This window comes from Aquarana catesbeiana, linkage group LG01 (assembly GCF_042186555.1).
Source record: "Aquarana catesbeiana isolate 2022-GZ linkage group LG01, ASM4218655v1, whole genome shotgun sequence".
Lineage (NCBI taxonomy): Eukaryota > Metazoa > Chordata > Amphibia > Anura > Ranidae > Aquarana > Aquarana catesbeiana.
Window position 1 is genome coordinate 373,113,332 of NC_133324.1, and position 20,716 is coordinate 373,134,047.

General features: G+C 43.0%; 1 protein-coding gene across 1 annotated transcript in view; it reads left to right on the forward strand.

Moving 5' to 3' along the window:
* The window catches only part of AGTPBP1 (ATP/GTP binding carboxypeptidase 1), a 320,556-nt gene that overhangs the window by 100,071 nt on the left and 199,769 nt on the right, over nt 1-20,716 (forward strand). The window contains exon 4 of the mRNA XM_073633531.1: nt 6,162-6,229. Within this exon, the coding sequence (XP_073489632.1) occupies nt 6,162-6,229 (68 nt within the window). The remainder of the gene's footprint in view (nt 1-6,161; nt 6,230-20,716) is intronic.

The following is a 20,716-nucleotide window of genomic DNA, read 5'->3' on the forward strand; positions in this document are numbered from 1 at the left end:
ATCATGTGCAAGCTAAAATGCTGTTTTTTATTTCTCTTGCATGTCCCCCTCAGATCTACAGCGACTGCACTTCCAAGTGCACTTTCAGTGCAATTTCAAGTGCACTTTGCACTTGTAGTTTGCACTTGTAGTGCAAAGTGGATTTGCCTTTAGTAAATAACCCCCCTGGTGTTATTTTGGTATTGACTTTGTCATTTGCAAGGATACAATTATCTTTGGCCTAAGATTGTGCTCCTAATTTACCAGTTCCGTACTTACAGTATATTATTATCAAATAAAGAAGCATTGCATTCACTTGCCTTTTTCCATTCCATTTTTGCTGCTTTAAGCCTTTTGCTTAGCACTTTTCAAGTTTTTAAAATCAGCAGAATTATGGTTGAAAGAGACATAAGACACCAATAGAGGTGTGGTTTTTTTTTTTTTTTTTGTGTGGCTTATTTACACCTATAGCAATTGTTACCTGCAAAGTGCCTAGTACACACGATAAGGAAAACAGACGAAAAATATGACTTTCGAAGCAATCATCCGATAATCTGATCAGTAGCACACAGCTTTCGAGAGCTGATCACGACAGTTCATGTGAAAATATCCGAAAGGACATACACGAACATTTTTCTTGTCCGAAAACAGAATGAACGATTTTTGTATAATTAGTATGGTATTTGTGCGAAAAAAAAATTGTGTGACCAAGACCATGCATGCTCAGAAATGAAAGAATACATTACATCGCTTCCGGAGTTGTATTCTGTCTTTCGAGTTTTCGTAACTTTAGTAACCTCTTAATTTTCGATATGAGACTAGCATGCAAAAAAATAATAAACGGACAATTATTTGTCTTCTATTCTTATTGTGTGCACTAGGCATACTGATTGAACTATCATTTTATGAAAAACAGTCTCATAGTTAGATACACTACATCTAGTATGGATATATACTGTGCATATATGTATATGTATGTATATACTGTATATGTATGTGTGTGTGTATGCAAAGCATGTCTCTTCCACTTTAATGCCTCATGCCTTTTTTGGTTCTCAACACAAGGGGTGCTATTATAATAATGCATCAAATATGCCAGATACATATATAATCTTATTATATGATTCTGTTGAAATGAATGGTCTGGCTATAGGGTAGGGCACCGGTTCATTGTAAAAAAAAAACAAAAAAAGTGTGTGTGTGTGTATGTGTATGTGTGTGTGTGTATATATATATATATATATATATATATATATATATATATATATATATATACAGTGAATATAAAAAGTCTACACACCCCTGTTAAAATGTCAGGTTTCTGTGATGAAAAAGGGGACAAAGATAAATAATTTCAGAACTTTTTCCACCTTTAATGTGACCTATAAACTGTACAACTCAGTTGAAAAACAAAGTGAAATCTTTTAGAAGGGGGGAAGTAAAAATAAAAAACTAAAATATTGTGGTTGCATAAGTGTGCACACCCTCTTGTAACTGGGGATGTAGCTGTGTTCAGACATAAAGCAATCACATTACAACTCATGTTTAAATAGGAGTCAGTACACACCTGCCATCATTTAAAGTGCCTCTGATTAACCCCAAATAAAGTTCGGTTGTTCTAGTAGGTCTTTCCTGACATTTTCTTAGTCGCATCCTACAGCAAAAGCCATGGTCCGCAGAGAGCTTCAAAAGCATTAGAGGGATCTCATTGTTAAAAGGTATCAGTCAGGAGAAGGGTACAAAATAATTTCCAAGCCTTTAGATGTACCATGGAACACAGTGGAGAAAATATGGCACAACAGTGACATTACCAAGAACTGGACGTCCCTCCAAAATTGATTGATTGGTCAGGGAGGCTGCCAAAAGGCCTACAGCAACATTAAAGGAGCTGCAGGAATAGCTGGCAAGTACTGGCTCTGTGGTACATGTGACAACCATCTCCTGTATTCTTCATGTGTCTGGGCTATGGGGTAGAGTGACAAGATGGAAGCCTTTTCTTACGAAGAAAAACATCCACGTCCGGCTAAATTTTGCAAAAACGCATCTGAAGTCTCCCAAAAGCATGTGGGGAAATGTGTTATGGTCTGATGAAACCAAGGTTGAACTTTTTGGCCATAATTCCAAAAGATATGTTTGGGGGAAAAACAACACCACACATCACCAAAAGAACACCATACACACAGTGAAGCATGGTGGTGGCAGCATCAAGCTTTGGGACTGTTTTTCTTCAGCTGGAACAGGCGGCCCTAATCAAGGTAGAGGGAATTAGGAACAGTTCCAAATACCAGTCAGTATTGGCACAAAACCTTCAGGCTTCTGCTAGAAAGCTGAACATGAAGAGGAACTTCATCTTTCAGCATGACAACGACCCCAGAGCATACATCAAAATCAACAAAGGAATGGCTTCACCAAAAGAAGATTAAAGTTTTGGAATGGCCCAGCCAGAGCCCAGACCTGAATCCGATTGAAAATCTGTGGGGTGATCTGAAGAGGGCTGTGCACAGGAGATGCCCTCACAATCTGATAGATTTGGAGTGTTTTTGCAAAGAAGAGTGGGCAAATATTTCCAAGTCAAGATGTGCCATACTGATAGACTCATATCCAAAAAGACTGAGTGCTGTAATAAAATCAAAAGGTGCTTCAACAAAGTATTAGTATAAGGGTGTTCACACTTATGCAACCATATTATTTTAGTTTTTTATTTTTACTTCCCTCCACCTAATTTCAGTTTGTTGTTCAATTGAGTTGTACAGTTTATAGGTCACATTAAAGGTGGAAAAAGTTCTGAAGTGATTTATCTTTGTCTCATTTTTTTACATCACAGAAACCCATTTTAACAGGGGTGTGTAGACTTTTTATATCCACTGTATATGCATATATATATATATATATATATATATATATATATATATATATATATATATATATATATATATATTACAGTGTGTGTATATGTACACTATATTGTCAAAAGTATTGGGACGCCTGATGCAGATGAACTTTAATGTCATCCCAGTCTTAGTCCATAGGGTTCAATATTGAGTTGGCTCACCCTTTGGAGCTGTAACAGAATTTAGAATTTTTTGCCCTACCCTGTCACCAGACCATTAATTTCAACAGAATCTTCTAATGAGATTATATATATATCTAGCATATTGTATGCATATTATAATAGCCCCCCTTGTGTTGAGAACCAAAAAGGCATGAGGCAATAAAATGGAACTTTGGTCTAAAAAATAAAGATGGGTGGACAGGCAGGATTTTTATTGCAGAAGAGACATGCTTTGTCTCCTCTACATTAAAGCCTACTTACCTGCCTGTCTGTCCCTGTACACTACAGTAGCTCATTGCACAAATTCTACAATGCCGAAGCTGACGGAGCTCCCACGCATGTGTGGGAGTGATGTTATCTTGGCCCGGCCAATGACCGCAACAGCAGCCTGTGACTGAGACCCAGATGCCGACCGCCCAAAGATGTCAGCGGCCATTTCGGGGATGGTGCATCGCTGGAATCAAGGGGAGTATAGTTCCACATTAACATCTTGGATGTGATGTCAGCAACCTATCTGACTAAAAACTGTCACTTGAATATTACTCTATTGTATTCCCCCTCACTCTTCCCATACATAAAAAGGTTATGTAGGGAGGTAAAGGGGAGGGCAGATATGCTGGGCCAGCACAGACAGTAAGTAGTATTTTCTAGCAAAATTAAGGCACATTGAAAGTAAATTATTTATGGAAAGAAAAACATTGTAAGCGTGAAAAAAAATCAATTTTCTTTTTTCTGTACTTTTAGCTTTGGAGTTTTTTAAGTTGGTGACAGGGTCTCTTTAACACACTCTTTCAGTGGATGGGAGCATGTTTTAAATTGATATTATTTTTTAGGGATGCACCAATACCATTTTTTTAACAAGCACCGATACTTTTTTTTTTTTTCAGTACTCGCCGATACCAATTACCGATACCTAACACAACTGTTTTGTTTACACTTAAGCTGTCAACAATGGTACAAAGCACTGAAAAGATATTTACAATTAAAAAACACTTTTTTTTAATGTGACACTTGTAAATATATGTTAAAGGTGTACAAATATTAATGAACAAAGCAAACAAAAAAAAGTTTAAATTATTAATAGTTTATAAAATAGAAGTGAACAAAAAAAAAATCAGCAGGAAAATAATAATTCAATGGAGAAGGAGAATAAGGAGTTCATTAAGACTGATTAGAGTAAATTAAGGGTTAATAAGGGGTTAAAACAGAGGAACATTTAATTTAAAAAAAAAAACATTTTTTTTACTTGATAGGTTGCTTTAGCCCTCATTCCCATTTAACGTGGCTTTGAAATTATGTGACTTCATCTGAAATTGCACAAATTCAAAGCACCATCAGGTCCAACTTGAAAGATATTTGTGCGGCTTCAAGCACAGATGTCTATTGAATTCGCCAAAAGTAGTGCAGGAACTACTTTTTCAAGTTGGTGGGGTGCCGCAAAGTTGGCGTTGCGCCGATTGGAACGGTGCCATTGCCGCAATAGGCTTCGACTTGCCATGCGATTGCATGACAAATCGCTTCAATGTGAACGAGGGCTAAAACTGACTTCATCTGCAGAGGGAAGTTCATCCCTTTGATCTGTAGATGAAGAAACAGATACAAAAAGAAACAACGTTTCTTTTTATTTCTCGGTTTCAGCGACTGAGCAATGTTAATAAACATTGACCGGCTGCTATTTTTTTTATGACAGCTCCAATTGCTGGGACTTCGTTTACACTTCAGCTGTCATTAGGGAAACCCACTAGCAGCTGAATGAGTCATTGGTTGTTAGGAACGCCCTCTACCTTAACAACTGATAATTGCGGGCTTTTTTTTTTTACATTTCAGCTGACAGTGGGGGAATCCCGCTAACAGCTGAAAGAACCAAGCCTGATCGTATCGGTTTCAGGTATTGGAGCATTTGCACAAGTACCCATACTTGTGCAAATGCTTAGTATCGACACTGTTACCAGTATCGGTATCGGTGCAACCCTCTTTTTTTTGGTTGGGCCTATCATTTTTATATCCACTGTTGACTTCATCTTCATCCACCATCAACCTCCATCTCATCTATCATTGATTTTTTTTAGCCTTTTCTGTAACTAAACCAGTCTTCCTATGTAGTAAAATGAATAACTACCCAAAATGTGTTTCTGCTTTTTTAAATATATAATGAGCAAAAAAACTTTGACATCATCAATATGTAAGTGTGTTTGTGTGTGTGTGTGTGTGTGTGTGTGTGTGTGTGTGTGTGTGTGTGTGTGTAAATCTCTGAAAACACAGTAAAATGTGATTGTTTAGAACACGGGCTCTACTGCTGAGGGCTTTGGCTGTTAAAGAACGTGATGGGGTAGGGTGTTTTAGCGCTAGAAATAGCGCCTGAAAACCGCCTCCCATTAATTTCAGTGTGACCTTTCACACTGGGGCGGTGCGTTTGCGGGATGTCCTGCAAGCAGCATCTTTGGGGCGGTTTGGGAACGCTGTATACAGCATTCCTAAAAGGCCCTACCCATTGAAATGAATGACCAGCGCTTCCAAAGTGCTTGAAAAGCGCATAGGAAGCACTGCAACATGGGCGCATTTAACCCCTTATTTGGCCGCTAGCGGGGGTTAAAAGTGCCCCGCTAGTGGCAGAAAAGCACAGCGTAAACAGCGCTAAAGTGCTGCTAACGCACGGGTGGCCCCCAGTGTGAAAGGGGTCTTATTGGCCAGATAACCAGGTGAAAACAGAGGGGAAAAAACAAATGCATCCACCACATCTAATGATTGGGAAGCTGCATCATATTACATACCGGTATTTAGTTTTTTGGTTTAATATTGCTTTATGTATCATTTTGGCACATCAAAGCAAGTTTAAAAAAAGTAAAAATGAAATCATGCGATATGCTGAAAATTGCATGGTATCGCCTCCTCACTGCTGGTCACTGCATGGAACAATGGACAGCTGCATTAAAACAGAGCACTTTTAAGCACAGGTGGTGTGAACAAACCCTAAAGTTCCTGATATTTCTGAACTTTATAAAACTATTATTTATCTCATTATAACGAGATTTATTATTTGTTGGATAACTTCCTTAATTGTGTATTGTGTTTGGTGAAAGTATAAAAGTTAAACATATATATTTTTTTATATCATATCTTCTGCATGCAGAAAAAACAAGGAAGGAGATGACAGCCAAAGGTTCCACCGGTATAGAAGTGATACTGTTCACACTGGAGGTAAGCCTATACTTTCTTGTAATTCTGGTTCTGTGACATGTGTAGTCAACTTAATTTTTTTAACTGATAAAACTTTTGATTTTCACATGCTTCAGTGTGTACACTACTGGCTGGGCTGTTTTAGCGTTTCTTATGGGGTTTAGCTGCTTTAAAATATGTGATGTAGTAATATATAAGGCCCCTTTCAGACTGGGTGGACTCCGTCAAGCAGATCTGTCTGCTGAGTAGAGGATCTCTTCACTGATCCTCGCTGAGCAGGCAGATACCAGGTCCATGTCCACTCCACTGATGCAGAGCAGATACAGACACATCCCGCTGTTCTATGGGGCAAGCGGATGGAAACTGACCACTTGTCCATCCTTTTATCCGACTGTCATCCAAACCGCCAGACGGATGGCGAACATATCCCCATCCATCTGTTTTTAGCCAATCGGATGCCGGTGGGTGTCAGTGGACACGTTTGCTGACCTCCAACGCTCCATAGAGAACAATAGGTGGTCCGGTCGGGTCCGCCTGAAAAATGGACAGGCGGACCCGATCAGTCCACTGGTGTGAAAGGGGCCTAAGCCTCAATTTACAAAGTTAACACAGCAGTATTATTATCCTTTTCTGATTGTAAAAAATGAAGTCAAATGAAAGTTTCAATTGCACGGGCTGGTGTTAAAGCTTTGTGAGCTTATAGTCTTTAAAATAACTGCTTCCATATTGGGCCAATAATGACACTTTTCTCATACTTGTAAAAATCTGCATTTTTTTTAGCTAGAAAATTACTTGGAACCCTCAGACTTTTGTAACACCCCCAAAGGGGGCGTTAGACAAAGGTCTAAGGAGAAGTTCATACTGAAGCAGTCTCTGAAAAACTGTCTGTGTAGGAGCGATTTTCAGTGGGTGGCTAAGCTGCAGCTAACTAGACACGGACGGCAAAAAAAAAAAATGACTGTGGTTTTAAGCCTCCCCTGCTTTATTCAAAATGAAATAAAACATTTTGGCTTTACATATACTTTGATTCTAGTTTTCTCTTAGTCCCACAAATACCTGTTGATCCTGCCAGTGAAGTCCACCCAATGCATTGGGATGGCAATGATGCTGCACTACCCCAGAACAGTGGTGGTGGTGGGGGGGGGGTTCTTTGAAGCACTTGATTAAAGCCAGAGGCTCTAATAGGCTTCAAAATAGGGTGGGCTCAGGTCGCAGAGCACTTTGCTCCAAGCCCACCAAGTTGTTTGACAATAGCGAATGAATATTTGCTATTCTCACACTGATCCTGGCGTATCAGGAAGCTGGTTGTGAGACCCCTCCTTGATTCACTGAAAGGACAGACGATCCTATTGGACGCCTAGGAGGAGGAGGGATGAGACGCACAGCAGGAGCCGCTGAGATGCAGAGGAGGAGGCGACTCCCATCTGTCGCTGCTCTGCCTGCCCGGAGCCTAGATGGGGTAAGTGCTGGGTGGCCGTCTACGAGATCCACGGGGGGGTAGGTGCGGAAGGGCACCGGGAGCGCGGGGGGTGGTTGTTTGCCCGCCCCCCCAAAAAAAACAGCCGCCACTGCTTTAGATGTACCGTAAAGTATATTTTAGTCATAGGTCAAGTGAGTCCTCTAGTGTCACATATCTCTTGAGAACTCTGCTACAACATCTTTTTTTTTTTGTGCAATCTACATTATGAAAAAAAAAAAAAAAAAATCAACTGGGAGAGTGGAAATCTCATGTATTGGCCTCTGCAGATGTGCAGGCATGGGAATCCAAGCACAACATTTTACCAGTGAAATTCAAGACATTTTAAGATATTTCCTAAATAAGAGAGGTTAAAAAAAATGATGCATCATTCATCTCTAAGTGATTTTTTTCATATTTTTTCTACTTATTTTTTAATGGTTGTAACATTGACAGTAGCGTACTTTCATTTCCCGAAGCAGTCACTTTTTCTGACTGCTTATTCTCCATGGTTTGATTCTAGCATAGGGAAAAAAACTATTCAACTCCTGTGAGCTTAAGAAGATACGCAGCCACTCGAGACGAGAAGCTATTTAACCTTAACCACTTGCTGCCCGCCCGCAATGTAGTACAGGCGACCGGTGGCTGTAGGCAAAGTGACATACCCGTGTGTTGCTGCCTACGTCCGGGTTTAGGGTGCGCATAACCCTCCCCCCCCCCAGCGGCTCCCACTGTGATTGTACACAGCAGGAGCCTGTTAGCAAGTCCCGGACAATGATTCACACCTGGGACCTGTGACCTTCAACACAGAGCTCTGTACACAGGGAATGATCTGTCTGTTTCGTATCCCTCCCTCATCCCAGGGATGAGAAACTGAGAGATCATTAGTAAAAAGCAGCACATATTACACATAGATAGGCACATATTTAACCCCTTGATTGCTCTAGATGTTAACCCCTTCCCAGTCAGTGTCAATAGTACAGTGACAGTATATATTATTAACACTGATCACTGTATTATTGTCACTGGTTGTGACAGTTAGTCAGTCGTCGTCCCCTCCCCGAGCATCAGCTAGTGTTAGATTGCTCGCTGTACTATCACAGTCCAATTATAAGTCTTTGATCGCCACCATTAGTATAAAAAAAAAAAATTCCTGATATATATATCTTATATCTATAAGCACTATAACTTTCATGCAAACCAATCAATATACACTTATTGGGAATTGTTTTTAATCAAAAACAAGTAGCAAAATACATTTTTGGCCAAAATTAATGAAGAAATTTGATTTTTAAAATTTTATTTGTTGGATATGTTTCTTTAATCGTACATCACGGGACACAGAGCCATAGTAATTACTATGTGAGTTATAGGCTTATAGGCCACCTTCAGGTGCTGGACACTGGCACGCACTAAACAGGAAGTTGCCTCCCTATATAACCCCTCCCATACCAGGAGTACCTCAGCTTTTTCGCCAGTGTCTAAGTGTTGGTCACGAGTAAAGATGTGCTGTGCTGAGATCCACTGGAGCAATCCTTGCTGGAGCTAGCTATGCAGATCCATTCAAAGTGTCTTTTCAGGCCGAATTGAATGGTACCCTGGCCTTGTGTCCGAAGAAACTAGGTTTTGCCTGTAATGCTTCTTTTTAGAGAGCTGGACCCCGGGATCCATAGCCTTGGTTTTTTCAGCCATAAAGTTTTTTCTGGCGGGGTGCTCTACGGGTCCAGGAGTGTGGGTTCCCCGAGGGTCCCTGGTTCCTGAAGGTTTGGTAACAGAACCCACCGTGAGGGGTGAAGATTGGGTCTGTTGGTTTTTACCACAGAAAACCCTGTGGCGGGAAAGTTAAGTGGAGTTTTTCTACGGATTTTTTAATTTTCTTATGAAATGTCTCCTTTAAGAAAAAAGTAAATGTTGTCATGCCTAACAGTCACCACCGGGGGCTGTATGGAGAACGTACCTTATCATGCTTTCCTCAGAGTCACACTGTGTCAGCAGCTCCGGCTAGCAGTTCAGACCTCCGGTAAGTTTGGGGGGGGGGGTTTCCTCCACAGACACCCCCCACCTGGACTAAAGCTCTCCCCCTCTCCCTGGAAAGGGGGAAGCTAAAACGATTGGCGATGCCGCTCCGTTTTTCTACCGCCTCTGCACGGCGGCTTCTCTCAGGTCTCCTCCTCACCATCCCTCCCTCACACACGCCGATCATGTGGGAAAACTATCTTTTGAGAGAGAAGGGGGGGCGATGCGATGGGGGGGGGCTTAGCGCGTCGTTGGCGTCCTCCAACATCCAGCGCGGGGGTCTCTTTAAAAGCTCCATTTTTGCTGGCTGCAGATGCCGGAGGGACATGAGCAAAAAGGGGCATGTAAGAGGTTTGGTGACACAGGCATTCCTATTGACACATTTACTATTAGCATCAGGCTAAGCATTAATAGCAGCGGCAGTGGCTGGACTATTGCTCAAGCAATGGATGCGATTTCTTCTGGTAGTACCTCTGCAGTTATGCATCATGCTATGGTCAGAAGGGGGGATAGAAACACCCCAAAAAAAGGGCTAAAAGGGTCTCCCTCAAGCTCTGAAAGCCTAATACTCATCTCTGCAATGGCATCCTCCCCTGAGAGGGGGTGGCTGGTTGGAGTGAGCCATCAGGGGACATGAAATGTTTGCAACTGTTTACAACACTGCAACCCCTATATTACTATAAAAAAAAAAAATTTTCCTCAGGTTAGCGGCTTTAATCGCATATTCAATCTCCAATTGCCTCTCCAAACCTATGGAATGCCCTACCCCAATCTGTCCGCTTATCTCATACTTTATTAGCTTTTAGACGATCCCTGAAAACCCTTCTCTTCAGAGAAGCCTACCCTACCCACATCTAACAACTGTATTTTCATTTTTTCCATCAGCTCATCCCCAAAGTTATTACCTTTTGTTTCCACTTGACCCTCCCTTCTAGATTGTAAGCTCTAACAAGCAGGGCCCTCTGACCCCTCCTGTATTGATTTGTATTGTAAGTGTACTGTCTGCCCTCATGTTGTAAAGCGCTGTGCAAACTGTTGGCTCTATATAAATCCTGTATAATAATAATAGTAATAATAATAATAATAATAATGGGATAAAATGCGACAGGTTCCCTTCCATTACCCAGGACCCTCAAACTGAGGATCTGTGGGCGGGAGAAGATGTTTTCTCTCAGGGGACAGTGAAGAGGCTGATGACTCCTCTTCTGAAGGGTCAAATGTGGAAGGATCAGCTTCACAATCTGAGATTGTGGGTGCAATTTCTTACTGAATTGGTCTGCTCCACATTTATGCTACCCTTAACTGAGTGTCCACTTCTTGTTTGGGTTCGCTAAAGCCTCCTCAAGCTGTGCAAGCCTTTCCTGTCCATTCATTGCTGGAAAGACTTATGTATTCTGAGTGGGATCACCCAGATAAGCATTTTTTTCCCTCCTAAAAAGTTTTTAACACTTTATCCTATGGAGGAAAAAATTTACTAAAGGTGGGAGATACCAGCAATTGACACTGCTATATCTTCTGTCAGGCAGACAATGCTCAAATGCTTAGAGATCCAACGGATAAAAAGTTGAAATTCCTATTAAAAAACATATTGTTTCTCTGGTAGGTTGAGTGTCTCAGCCTGTGCTGACAGTAATTGGTATATGTCAATCCTTGAGAGACCAGTTGCTCAAGGTTATCCCTATTCAGCAGACCCAGGATCTTTCAAGCTCCTAGTAGCTTTATGTTTGCAATAGACGCTATGAGAGATTCTATCTTCAGGCCTCACGCCTTTCGCTGTGCCGATACATATGTATAGAATACTATGGTTGAAAAATTGGTCAGCCGAAGCGTCATGCAAAAAACTCCTGGCTAAGTTTTCTTTCTGCTGTGAAACGGCTGTTTGAGATATCTTGAGATAATACATCCAAAGAATTTCTAGGGGAAAGTACCCCTTTTCCATTTAAGAAAAGGAGTAAATATATTTAAACAAGCTCCTTCTCCAGTGCCAGGGGCATCAGCCTCCAGACAGTCACGACAGCTTCCGCCGTCAAGTTCAAGAGGTAATCCTCAGGGTCAACCCCAGGGACAAAAGAAGTCTTGGGGGAGGAAACCTACAAAACAAAATACTAAAGCCTCCATATGAGGGGACGCCCCTGCTCACTCAAGTGGGGGGAAGACTTCAGCAGTTCTCAAGGGTCTAGCAGAGTGTCGAGACAGATGGGTGGCTTCTTCAATAACTGTAGGGTACAAGCTGGAGTTCCAAGAGTTCCCGTCTCCTCGTTTTATCAGATCAGACATTCCTAAAGATCCAGAGAAAAGAAGTTTCTCTTTCTAGCATTGGACCATCTTTTGCCAAAAAGTGGTCATGATGGTCCTCATGAAAGAGCAGGGGTTGGGGTTTTATTCAAACCTTTTTTCACAGTAAAACCAAATGGACATGTCAAACCCATTTTGGATCTCAAGAATCTAAACCGGTTCCTGAATATCCGCTCTTTTTCGCATGGAGTCAATCCAATCAGTTGTCTCCATCCTACAAGGAGGAGAACTTTTGACGTCAATCGACATCAAGGGTGCATACCTCCATGGGCCTATTTCCCTGCTCACTAGAAATATTTACTTTTTAAGGTAGAAAATCTTCATTTTCAGTTTGTAGCTCTGCTTTTCGGTCTAGCTACAGCACCTTGAATGTTTACAAAGGTTCTGTCCCCTCCTCTAGCCAGCTTAAGGGCCCAAGGTATAACAATTATAGCTTACCTAGACAATATGCTCTTGGTAGACCAGTCGGCAGCCCGCTTAGACCAAAGTATGGTCACCACAGTCAACTACCTGGGATACCTAGGTTGGGTTCTCAACCTAGAGAAAGATCAGCGCCATAAAGGAACCGATTCAGGTGGTCAAGCAAAAAAGAATCCTTTTGATGCGGCTTTGCATGTGGTTGTTGGGAAAGATGGTGGCTTCAATCGAGGCCGTTCCTTATGCTCAGTTTCATTCGAGGCTGCTGCAAAACAATATCCTATTGGCTTGGAACAAGAAGGTCCAAGCTTTAGATATCCCAATGTGTCTGACTCCAAAGGTGCGAGGAGCTTCAGTTTGTGGTTGATAACTAAAAATCTGCAAAAAGGAAAATGCTTCCTACCAGTTATCTGGAAAGTGGTAACAACATACGCCAACCTTTTTTAGGTTGGGGAGCAGTCCTGGAAGAGGCAACTGTCCAAGAAAAGTGGTCCAGATCAGAAATGACCTTGCCCATTAACATTCTAGAGATTCAGGCAGAGCGCTTGGCCCTGAGGGCCTGGACGTTTAGTTTACGGAGCTGTCCTGTCAGGATCCAATCCAACAATGCCACAGCAGTGGCCTATATCAATCACCAAGGGGGCACAAGAAGTTGTGCAGCCCAGAGAGAGGTGAATCATATCCTATCTTGGGCAGAAAACAATGTACCTTGCCTATCGGCAGTTTTTCATTCCAGGAATAGAAAATTGGCAGGCGGTCTATTTGAGTCTCCAGCAGTTGTTCCCGGGAGAATGGTTCCTTCACCCCGATATCTTTCTGACGATAGATCAAAGATGGGGATACCAGACGTAGATCTGTTTGCGTCCAGGTTCAACAAAGAGATTGACAACTTTGTGTTAAGAACAAAGAATCCGCTAGCATGCAGAACAGGTGCCTTGGTGTTCCAGTGGAATCATTTTTACCGATTTATGCATTTCCTCCTTTCTGCCTGCATCCACGACTTCTTCGCAGGATCAGGCAGGAAGGGAAGTCTGTGATTCTTGTGGCCCTGGGGGGGTCCAGAAGATCTTGGTATACAGAGATCATAAGGATGGCGGTAGGGGTCCCATGGACCCTACTACCACGTCCAGACCTTCTCTTGCAAGGTCCGGTATTCCATCTTACCTTTCAAATGCTAAATTTAACGGTTTGGCTATTGACACCCACATTCTGAAGAAGCATGGGCTGTCAGGTTCAGTGGTATCTACCTTGGTTAATGCAAGGAAGCTGGCCTCCATAATCATATATTATGGAGCATATGTCTCCTGGTATGAAACCAGGAGTTGGCACCCCAGGAAGTAGGACATAAGTAGGATCCTTGACCTTCTGCAGATGGGGTTAGAAATCAAGCTGGCCTTGAGTACTTTCAAAAGACAGTTCTCGGCCTTATCGGTATTATTTCAATGACCACTTGCTTCACATTCTCTGGTTCGTAGCTTTATTCAGGGGGTAACGTGGCTTAAACCTCCGGTTAGGTCACCCCCGAACCCTTGGGACTTGAATTTAGTTCTATCGGCATTACAAAAACAGCCTTTTTTGAGCCGATACGACATATTCCCTTGATCCTTTTTGACAAGGAAACTGTTTTTTCTGGTAACCATATCTTCTGCAAGAAGGGTATCAGAGTTGGCTGCTCTTTCTTGTAAAGAGCCATATTTTTATTATTCAAATATAAGGTAGTATTGCGTCCTCATCCTAACCTTTTACCGAAGGTAGTATTAGGTTTTTTATCTAAACCCGGAAATTGTTCTACCTTAATTTTTTCCAGAACCCTGTTCTATGGAAGAAAAATCACTACATTCTCTTGATGTAGTGAGAGCAGTTAAGGTCTACTTAAAGGCGACTGCTCAGATTCAGAAAACGGATGTTTTGATTCGTGTTGCCTGAAGGTCCTAAAAGAGAACAGGCAGCATAGAAATCTACTATTTCTAAATGGATTCGACAAGTAATCGTTCAAGCTTATGGTTTAAAGAGGTAGATTCCACCATCTCAAATCAAAGCGCACTCCTCTAAGGCTGTTAGTGCTTTGTGGGCAGTGCATCACCAAGCCTCCATGGCTCAAATCTGCAAGGCCGCAACATGGTCTTCAATCCATACATTTACCAGATTCTATCAGGTGGATGTAAAAAGACATGAGGATGTCGCCTTTGGGCTCAGTGTACTGCAGGCAGTAGTATAAGTCCTCTGATCTCATGGTGCCCTACTTTTGTTGTGTCTCCCTCGCCTCAGTTTTCATTGCTATGGGACATCCCACATAGTAATTACTATGGCTCTGTGTCCTGTGATGTAAGATTAAAGAAAATAGGATTTTTATAACAGCTTACCTGTAAAATCCTTTTCTTTTGAAGTACATCACGGAACATAGAGGTCCCGCCCCTCTTTCTAGTATACACCTGTATTGCTTTGCTACAAAACTGTGGTACTCCCGGTATGGGAGGGGTTATTTAGGGAGGCAACTTCCTGTTTAGGGCGTGCCAGTGCCCATCACCTGAAGGTGACCTATAACCCACATAGTAATTACTATGGCTCTGTGTCCTGTGATGTACTTCAAAAGAAAAGGATTTTACAGGTACCGTATATCCTCAAGTATAAGCCGAGTTTTTCAGCACATTTTTTTGTGCTGAAAGTGCCCCCTCGGCTTATACTCGAGTCAAGCACTTTTCTGGTACAAAGAATGACATTTCCTGAACCGAATTTGGGGCCCCGTATCTCGGGGCCACTTAGTGCTAGGAACCTCAAGTTCGGTGTGCAAACCCAGTGTTACTAGCACTATAGCATATCCAAAGATGGGGTTCCTAGCATCAAGTGGCCCCAAGATATGGGGCCCCAAAATCGGTTCGGAAAATGTCATTCTCTGCTGCAGAAAAGTGCTTGACATTTCCCGAACCGACTTTGGGGCCCCATATCTCGGGGCCACTTGGTGCTAGGAACCCCAAATTTGGATATGTTGTAGTTCCACTGGGTTTGCACACCAAATTTGGGGTTCCTAGCACCAAGTGGCCCCGGGATTTGGGGCCCCAAAGTCGGTCAACTGTGTCCATCTGCAGCAATGTCATTTCAGGACCCTTTGGGTCCAGAGACCCCAAATTTTGGCTGCAGCTAGGGGGCATCTAGGAACCCTTAACTACCGAGTTTGAAGTTTGGGGGACCTATGGCTGCAAATGGGCACAGTGAGGCTGCAAATGGGCATTGTTGACCCTCTTTTCCACTTACAGTAGCTGCGCATTTCTCACCCTAGGCTTATACTCGAGTGAATAAGTTTTCCTATTTTTTTTGGTAAAATTAGGTGCCTCGGCTTATATTCGGGTCGACTTATACTCAAGTATATACGGTATGCTGTTACAAAAAATCCTATTTTTATAGCAGAAAGTAAAGAAATTAAAAAAAAAAAAAAAAAAGTTCAGTATTTTTTCGTTTATATCGCATAAAATAAAAAAAACAGTGGTGATCAAATACCACCAAAAGAAAGAAGCTCTATTTGTGTGAAAAAAATGATATAAATTTTGTTTGAGTACAACCTTGTCTGGTCATGAAGGGAATAAAATCTCCCAGAGCTGAAGTGGTTAAAGTATAACTAAAGTCCAAACTTTTTTTTTAGTTTTGAACAGAGTGGGGATGGATTAGAACACCTGTCAGTTTTTATTGCTGTCTGTGTCCCTGTTAGGGAGATTTACCCTCTCTATTTGTCCTGTTTACCATTATCATTTAAAGTGAAAGTAATAGAAAATCACAAATTTTGGGTTGTCCCCAGAAAAGTATTAGAGGGGAAATCTTCCAATGGGGACACTAGTTCTGGTGTGAGTAGAAAACACAAACACAGTTGCCTGTGCTCAAGGGTGATGTAATGGCAATGAATGTGCCACAGAATCTTGACAGCTCCAATGGATGCACAGGCTTTGCTGCCCGCTAAGGGTACCCAATGAAAACATTGTAAGAAAAAGAGCCTTGCGCATTACCCAAGTGGTGTTTGTTAATGTGAAGTAAAAGGAGATATACTGACAAACAAATCAATCAGAAAAGCATATCAGGGTCCCCAGTGGACACAAAGCGATCAGGTCACCGAGACTGCTCCCAGCAAGCATTAGGACCTTCCAGATGGCTGACGCTTTTCGAGGTGAGAGCCCCTCTTCCTCAGAGCAAATCTAAGGTGTTGCATACAGTCTTAATATAGAAAATGGTTCCAGTCACATGATGTTATGAAAAGCCCTCCCACCAATGGGAGTGTGCCCTCCTCTTTTTCTTACTAGATCTGGTGACCTGGGGGGTCCCCAAGGGATTCCTTTAATTTGCAGGGATTTCCTCTCACTTCCTGTTTGGCTATAGATAGTGAAGGGAAATCTATGAAATGGAACACAGCTGGTGAAAAAGAATCTGACGGGTTATAATTCCCCTTGCTCTATCCAAAATGGGAAAAGAAAAATTGTTCTACTTAAAGCTGGGTAGGGGGTTCTTTACTGTCAGAGCCGTACAAGTGTGGAACTTCCTTCCACAATGAGTGGTGTCAGCAGGAAGTGTCGATAGTTTCCAAAACCTCTTAGATGTCCATCTTAACACATGTACCTCTCCTCTCCTGCTATCTGGACCTTGGATCCAGGTGATGGTTTGGATGTGTTCACGGCAAGGAAGCACGATCCCACCATTCCCTCCACGGCTCTCAAGTAAGTCTTTCAGCGTGGCTCTCCTGCAGGCTGGTTTGGAGTGTCCCAGTAATTGGAGAGCATATCCCACGGCTGCCAACCAATGTAACGAGCCCCTTGCTCGCTCGGTTCCACTCTCCCGACACTCCTCTGCTGCTATAGAATCAGATTGCAGATCGCAACATCTGATTGTTCGGTCATCCGATGCTCCGGGATTAGAACTACAGCTATGTGCCGTTCTAACTAGAGGTCGACCGATATATCGGCTGGCCGATATATCGGCCGATATTTGGTGTTTTTTTCTTAATCGGCATCCACCGATTGTGCTAATAAAAAAGGCCGATATAACTCAGCGCGACTTGCAAATGACTTCTGAAGTCAATACAAGTTGCCTGTAGTCTTCTTTGAAGCACTTCTCTCCCCTCTCTGGCAGCCTGCCAAATCTGATAAAAAGAACCTGAATTGATACAATGTTTACACTTCTGAATGAGCTGAACTCTGTGTGTAGAAGTTCTCAGTTTAACCATTTAAAGACTAAATCTTTTCTGACACTTGTTGCTTACAAGTAAAAATCCTGTATTTTCTGCTAGAAAATCACTTAGAACCCCCAAACATTATATATTTTTTTTTTAGCAGAGACCCTAGGGAATAAAATAGCGGTTGTTGCAATATTTTATGTCACACGGTATTTGCGCAGCGGTCTTTCAAACGCAATTTTTAAAAAAAAATACACTAATAAATTAAAAACAAAACTAAGCAGTAAAGTTAGCCCATTTTTTTTCATCCAAAAGTTTTGATTACCTGTTTTTGTGTATTTATTTTTAAGATATAGTTTTTTTTTATATATATTTTTTTTATCTAAATTATACATACAAGTGAACTGATTGGAGGTTTGTTTTGTTTAATAAATGTTTAAATGTAAAAAATTTTCTGTATGACTTTAGGTTGCTTTCACACTGCAGCGGGCATGCATTGACGGTAAAACGCTGCTAGTTTTTGCGGCGCTTTACCGTCATTTTAGCGGTGCTATTCGGCTGCTAGCGGGGAGCTTATAACCCAGCTAGCAGCCGAGGAAGGTGTTAAATGCGCCCCTGAAGCGCCGCTGCCGAAACGCTTTGCAGGCACTTTGGCAGCGGTGCGCATTCATTTCAATGGGCAGGAGTGGTGGTATACACCGCTCCAAAGATGCTGCTTGCAGGACTTTTTTTAACATCCTGCCAGCGCATCGCCTCAGTGTGAAAGCACTCGGGCTTTCACACTGAGACTGCAGGGGAGCCGTTTTACAGGCACTTTATAGGCGCTATTTTTAGCCCAAAAGCGCCTGAAAAACGCCCCAGTGTGAAAGGGGTCTAACTGTTAAATTTGATGAGATGAAGGAAAAAAAAAAAAAGAAAAGAAAAAAAAAAATCGGCCTAATATATCGGCCCAAAAAAATCGGCATCGCATATCGGCCATCGGCCACTGCGATTTCTAAATATCGGCATCGGCATCGGCCAGAGAAAAACCCCGGTCGACCTCTAGTTCTAACCCAGTTGTGATAGCTCAGAACAAACACCAGGCAGGCTATATGTAAGTTCAACCAGGAATCTCTCTTTATTGACAGGAATACAGTCTCTTTTATACAATAAAAGAGGAGGTGCAGACCTCCTGCTCATATTACTCTAACAATACAGCTGTAACCTAATTAACATGAGCTAATTAACTAATCCCTTTAGACAGCCTAGATGACTCAGACATGACCTTTAGGCCAGACTGGCCGTCTTGTAGTTCAGAAAATCCAATCAACATTATCACAATAGCAGAGTTAATTAAACACAAACAACAATGGGGATCTAATGACTCTTAGATCCCATACTAGAGACTTATTTACAATACACATTTTAGCAGACAACAGACAGGTAGCTGGAATTGATGACATTAGCATTTAACAGTAGGAGTCCCAACGGTATGAAACAGTCACTATTCTAATATGGCAAATCCAGGGTCCCCAGAGTCTGTGTGTCCTGGGGGACCAGGACCCGAATCCACAGTAATACCACCTCAAGGATCCCCAGGCATACAGCTCACAAAGAGCACCGTTCCCCCAAGTGCCAGGGCCCACGATCGATCGACAAGAGGCTAGCATTCAGTCCCCTCCAAAAGTCTCTCTCCATTTCTCCCCTTTCGGCAGGAGACTAACACAGGAGGAGACCCCAGACGGGTTGACTCCGAAGTTAGTCAGTAGTTCCAGTCCTCTAATGCCTGTACCCACACAGTACCCCAAACAAATTGTCCCAAACAAAGCATTACTCACCCAGCCAACCTCTGCCTCTCTCAGAGAACATATCTGCCGCTGGGGAGAGGCCTGGACTGGCCCTTCTCCCTGGAGTCCTTTCTGCCGCTGGAGAGAAGACAGGGTGTCTGGGCTCACTCTGTCCTGCTGTTGGGGATCTGGGCCGACTGCCCAGCATCCCTGGGGTATACAGGTGAAGACTGAAGTTCCATCCACCTTCACAGGAAATCCATCCTCTGTTAGTTGAGGGCAGAGTCCAGCAGTACTCGGCCCTGTTGCCAGCCCTTCTGCTGGAAACCCCACACCATCTGCTCTGGCTAACTGTTGGGGAGGGACAACACACACCTCCTCTCCCTTCTCCCCCTGTATCTGCTGCTGGGAAGTGATTGCCACCTGAGCCTCCGAAACTGCCACAGGTGTGGGGCAGAGGTCTTGGACCCTCTGTCCGGTTGCCAGCGCTTCAGTTGGGGAAGTTCCTTGTAACTTCACAGATACTTCTGTTGGTGCTGGGCAGAGCACAGTGAAGTTTCGCCCTAATAACAGCTCCTCTTCTGCTGGAGGCTCACCAGGTTGTTCTTCCTCAGCAGAAAAGTCTATGAAATCCCCTGTCTCTGCAACTGGTGTCTGGGGATAAAGGTTCACCATCTCCTCTCCGTGGAACCCCGAAGATGCTATCAGTGCTGGGCAGAGGTTAGCAGAGCTCTGCCCTGTTGTCAGCACTTCAGGTTTGGGGACGGCAATCTTCAGATTTTCCACTGCCGATTCACTGGCATTCTGCTGGACAGGCACATTCCTCCATCCAAGATCATCCAATGCAGAAACAGGTTCATCCAGGTCAGTCAGCACTTGCTGCATCCGCCATAAGACCTCCGCCTCCATAGCTGCGGGGGCAGGTTGGCAAAGCACACTGTTACTCTGCCACATTGTCAACCCTTCAGCCAGGATTTCAGAGTTGTCAACTGGTATTTCCTGATAGTCCCAGGCAAAGGGAGCACCACCCTGCTGCTGAGCAGAGTCTAACAGGTGTCTGTAGGCGATCTCCAGCTCCCATTCCTGAACAGCCAGAAACTCCAAATCTTCCTGTGCCCAGCGCACTTCTGAGACATTCAGTCTTCGCTCTCTGTGCTCCATTATTTCCTCCAAATGCCACTCCCGATCACTCCTAAAGTCAGGGTCCCTGGACAGCCTCCAGTATAACAATCCCAGGCCATCGTAGTCAAAGCCTTCCGTGGGGCTGTCATCCGCTGTCCACGGGCACACTTGGGCTACATACCACTGGAGGGCTCTGTAGCTCTCGTCAAACCGCATTTCTGCCCGGATCAGCCTGCTTAACTCGGCTGTCCACTCCTGGTTCGGCTGTTCCCCCAATAACAGCA